Below are 3,745 nucleotides of genomic sequence, written 5' to 3' on the forward strand. Positions count from 1 at the left end.
TCAAAGTGTAGGACATTTGCTGTTTTGATGGATTTTACCACACTGTCTTCCGGTGTATGCTCACCAGCAATACATAGGAACACTTGGGTCCCTGCAGTCAGGGTGTGGAAATGGCAGATGAGTTTAGCCCTAAGGTGCATTTTTCTTACTAGGAGGAGATGGAGTGTATTTTATGGGATATAAGCATTAGTTACATTTCCTGTCCTGTTCACATCCTTTGCCCACGTTGTCTATGAGGTTGCTGATGCTTCTTACTGATTTATTGTAGCTCTTTACTTAGGAGGTTAATTAGCCCTTTGCCTGTGGAGAGTTTATTAGTTTGCCATTTGTCCTTTTTTAATTTTTTTTATTTTTTGGCCATTTGTCTTTTGACTCTGATGTGGTTTTTGCTGATTTCCTTTGATGTATTCTAATTTATCTAACTTTTCTTTGGCGACTTATGGATTTTCTCTCACCCACTAAAAGCCCTCACTGCTCTCTCAGTCTTCTTGATTTAACTTCCTCCAGGCTTCCGCCTTCTCCAGGCCCTGATTCTCAGTTGGAGTTGCTGGTGCCTCCTCCTTCACCCAGCGTCTGACGCTGGAGTGCTCACAGTGTGGCTGGGACCCACTTCTCTCCTCTGTAGACAGCCACCCCTGTGTTGATCACTTGCAGGCCCTGGGTTCTGTGTGCCATGTGTATGCCCTAGAGCCCTTGCTCACGTTTCCCCACAGCCTGCATGAAGTCTGTGTTCCTCAGATGCCCCACAGACATCACAAGCAAGGCACATCCAAACCCCAGAACACCATCCAGGAGCCTGCACCCTCTTTCTGTTGGCTCCACCTCCAGCTTTCGAGACCCACCCACTTCCCTGCATTTGCTGAGACGATCATTTTCCACCTAGACAATGCCCCCACGCTTGCCCTACAGCCCTTCCAAAAACGATTTTTTCCAACTTAAATCAGACCTAGAAAGCTTTTTCACATAGCCCAGTCTTCCTCCTTGCGCTAGGTTCTGTCTCATTATCACCTCATCAGGGAAGTCTGTACAGATAGAATCCCTACCCCTGCCTTTGTCGCCTCCGTCCGCCTCTTTGGTCAGTTTCAAGTCCCTGTAGTTCACACTGTGTCCCCAGGGCTGAAGTGGGTCCGGGCACGGTGGGCATTCTGTCATGAATGAATGGTCCCCTTGTGTATGCAGGGTTTGCGCTGCAGCTAGACAGCATCTCCGCAGGTCCAGGTAGTGTAAGCCCTCACCTCCACGTCCCCTGGGACCTCGGCATGGCTGGCCTTTCTGGCCAGATCCAATCACCCTCCCGCGAAGGTGGCTTTGCGCATGCGCTTGTGCTCCCCAGCGATCTGAGGAGTGAACAGGACCCCACGGACGAGGATCCCTGCCGGGGTGTGGGCCCTGCTCTGGTCACCACCCGCTGGCGCTCCCCCAGGGGCCGGAGCCGGGGCCGCCCCAGCACTAGGGGCGGGGTGGTTAGGGGCGGCCGTTGCGATGTATGTGGCAAGGTGTTCAGCCAACGCAGCAACCTGCTGAGGCACCAGAAGATCCACACGGGTGAGCGACCATTCGTGTGCGGCGAGTGCGGCCGCAGCTTCAGCCGCAGCTCGCACCTGCTGCGCCACCAGCTTACGCACACAGAGGAGCGGCCGTTCGTGTGCGGCGACTGTGGCCAGGGCTTCGTGCGCAGCGCGCGCCTGGAAGAGCATCGGAGAGTGCACACGGGCGAACAGCCTTTCCGTTGCGCTGAGTGCGGCCAGAGCTTCCGGCAGCGCTCCAATCTGCTGCAGCACCAGCGCATCCACGGCGATCCCCCGGGCCCTGGCGCTACGCCCCCGGCCCCTCCTGGTGCGCCCGAGCCTCCCGGCCCCTTTCCGTGCAGCGAGTGCCGCGAGAGCTTCGCGCGGCGCGCCGTGCTACTGGAGCACCAGGCGGTACACACGGGCGACAAGTCCTTTGGCTGCGTGGAGTGCGGCGAGCGCTTCGGCCGCCGCTCAGTGCTGCTGCAGCACCGGCGCGTGCACAGTGGCGAGCGGCCGTTCGCCTGTGCCGAGTGCGGCCAGAGCTTCCGGCAGCGCTCCAACCTGACGCAGCACCGGCGCATCCACACTGGGGAGCGGCCCTTCGCCTGCGCCGAGTGTGGCAAGGCCTTCCGCCAGCGGCCCACGCTCACGCAGCACCTCCGCGTACACACGGGCGAGAAACCCTTTGCCTGCCCCGAGTGTGGCCAGCGCTTCAGCCAGCGCCTCAAGCTCACGCGTCATCAGAGGACACACACCGGCGAAAAGCCCTACCACTGCGGCGAGTGCGGCCTGGGCTTCACGCAGGTCTCGCGGCTCACCGAGCACCAGCGCATCCACACGGGCGAACGGCCCTTCGCCTGCCCCGAGTGCGGCCAGAGCTTTCGGCAGCACGCCAACCTCACCCAACACCGGCGCATCCACACGGGCGAACGGCCCTACGCATGCCCTGAGTGTGGCAAGGCCTTCCGCCAGCGGCCCACGCTCACGCAGCATCTGCGCACCCACCGACGAGAGAAGCCCTTCGCCTGCCAGGACTGTGGCCGCCGCTTCCACCAGAGCACCAAGCTCATCCAGCACCAGCGCGTCCACAGCGCCGAGTAGCTCCAGCCCGGACGCACTGTGTCCGCCGTGGTCAGAACACCTACCTCCGCTGGTTGTTGTGAGGCTGGCAATTACATAAGTATAAGCGGGTCCTCCCAGGGCTTGGCTACTGTAGGTGTCCAATAAACAGTAGATGGAAACTGGGTCTCCACCCACTCAGTGCCTCCCTACCTGTGCGTCCTTCACTCCCCACCCTCCAACCCCCACAGTGCTGGGCTGGTGTGCTCCCTCTGCAACCACGTGGTTCCTGTGAGAGTTCCCCTCCACAACACCCTTCTTCACCCTGACAGAGGTGGCTCCTAGCATCACCTACCCCGCGTGTGGGATGGCCGCTATACCAAGCTTCTGGTTTACACTGAGGGAGTAGACCAGCAGGAGGTGGGGCAGAACTGCCCTGGGCAGTCCAGCCTCAGCTCTCCCTGGGCAATGGACCTCGGTTTCCCAAACCCAGAGAGGAAGAAATGTTCTCTGTCAGCATCCACCAAAGAGTCCATATGTGCGTAGCACGGTGCCGTGCCTGATCAATCAGGGTCAAGACACAGAGCGTAGCTAACTAGGTGTTAGGTGATTGATGGGAGAGAGAGAAGGTTAAGTCAATCTGTCTTAGAAACGGGAAAGTTCCTGCAGGAAGCAGCTAGACCCTTAGGACTAGAGGAACAAAGAGAAGCATTGCAACTTAGAAGCTCCAGTGAGTTTCCCATGGAGCTGGAACTCAGGCCCCTGAGAAGGGGGCACTGCTGAGCCAGTCCTGGGGTCTCTTAGCTGACAGGGAAGCCATGTGGGCCTGAGGGGTACTGCTCAGCTGGTCTGGAGGTCTCTGTTCCCAGGAGGGTGCCCCATAGGCCTATGAGACTCCTTAGGAGGGGGCACTGGTGTGGGTGTCTCCAAGGGGCCCAATGAGCCTGGTTCTGGGAGGTATGTAAAAACTGTTGCTCCTGGAAGGACCCGCTGTTGCCAAGGGGAAGAGGTGCTGCTGCCCTAGTCTCTTCTCCCTTTCCCACCCCTGTTCCAGCCTGCCCCTAACAGATCTGCAGGTGAAGAGGGGTGTTTGTAGTCTCTGCCCTGCACGGTGATGCCTAGGTGGGTAGGTCTGGAGCCCAGCCTTGTCTGGTGATGAAATCCCATGGGATTTT

At 58.6% G+C, this 3,745-nt stretch overlaps 1 protein-coding gene across 1 annotated transcript; it reads left to right on the forward strand.

The window, feature by feature from the left end:
* The first annotated feature begins 273 nt into the window (after positions 1 to 273).
* Positions 274 to 2,808, forward strand: LOC116479302 (myeloid zinc finger 1). The gene has a single exon (XM_032171414.2). The coding sequence runs from the start codon at positions 1,155 to 1,157 to the stop codon at positions 2,610 to 2,612; it is 1,458 nt and encodes a 485-aa protein (XP_032027305.1). The 5' UTR covers positions 274 to 1,154; the 3' UTR covers positions 2,613 to 2,808.
* The last annotated feature ends 937 nt before the right edge of the window (positions 2,809 to 3,745 follow it).

This window comes from Hylobates moloch, unplaced genomic scaffold (genome assembly GCF_009828535.3).
Source record: "Hylobates moloch isolate HMO894 unplaced genomic scaffold, HMol_V3 SCAFFOLD_12, whole genome shotgun sequence".
Lineage (NCBI taxonomy): Eukaryota > Metazoa > Chordata > Mammalia > Primates > Hylobatidae > Hylobates > Hylobates moloch.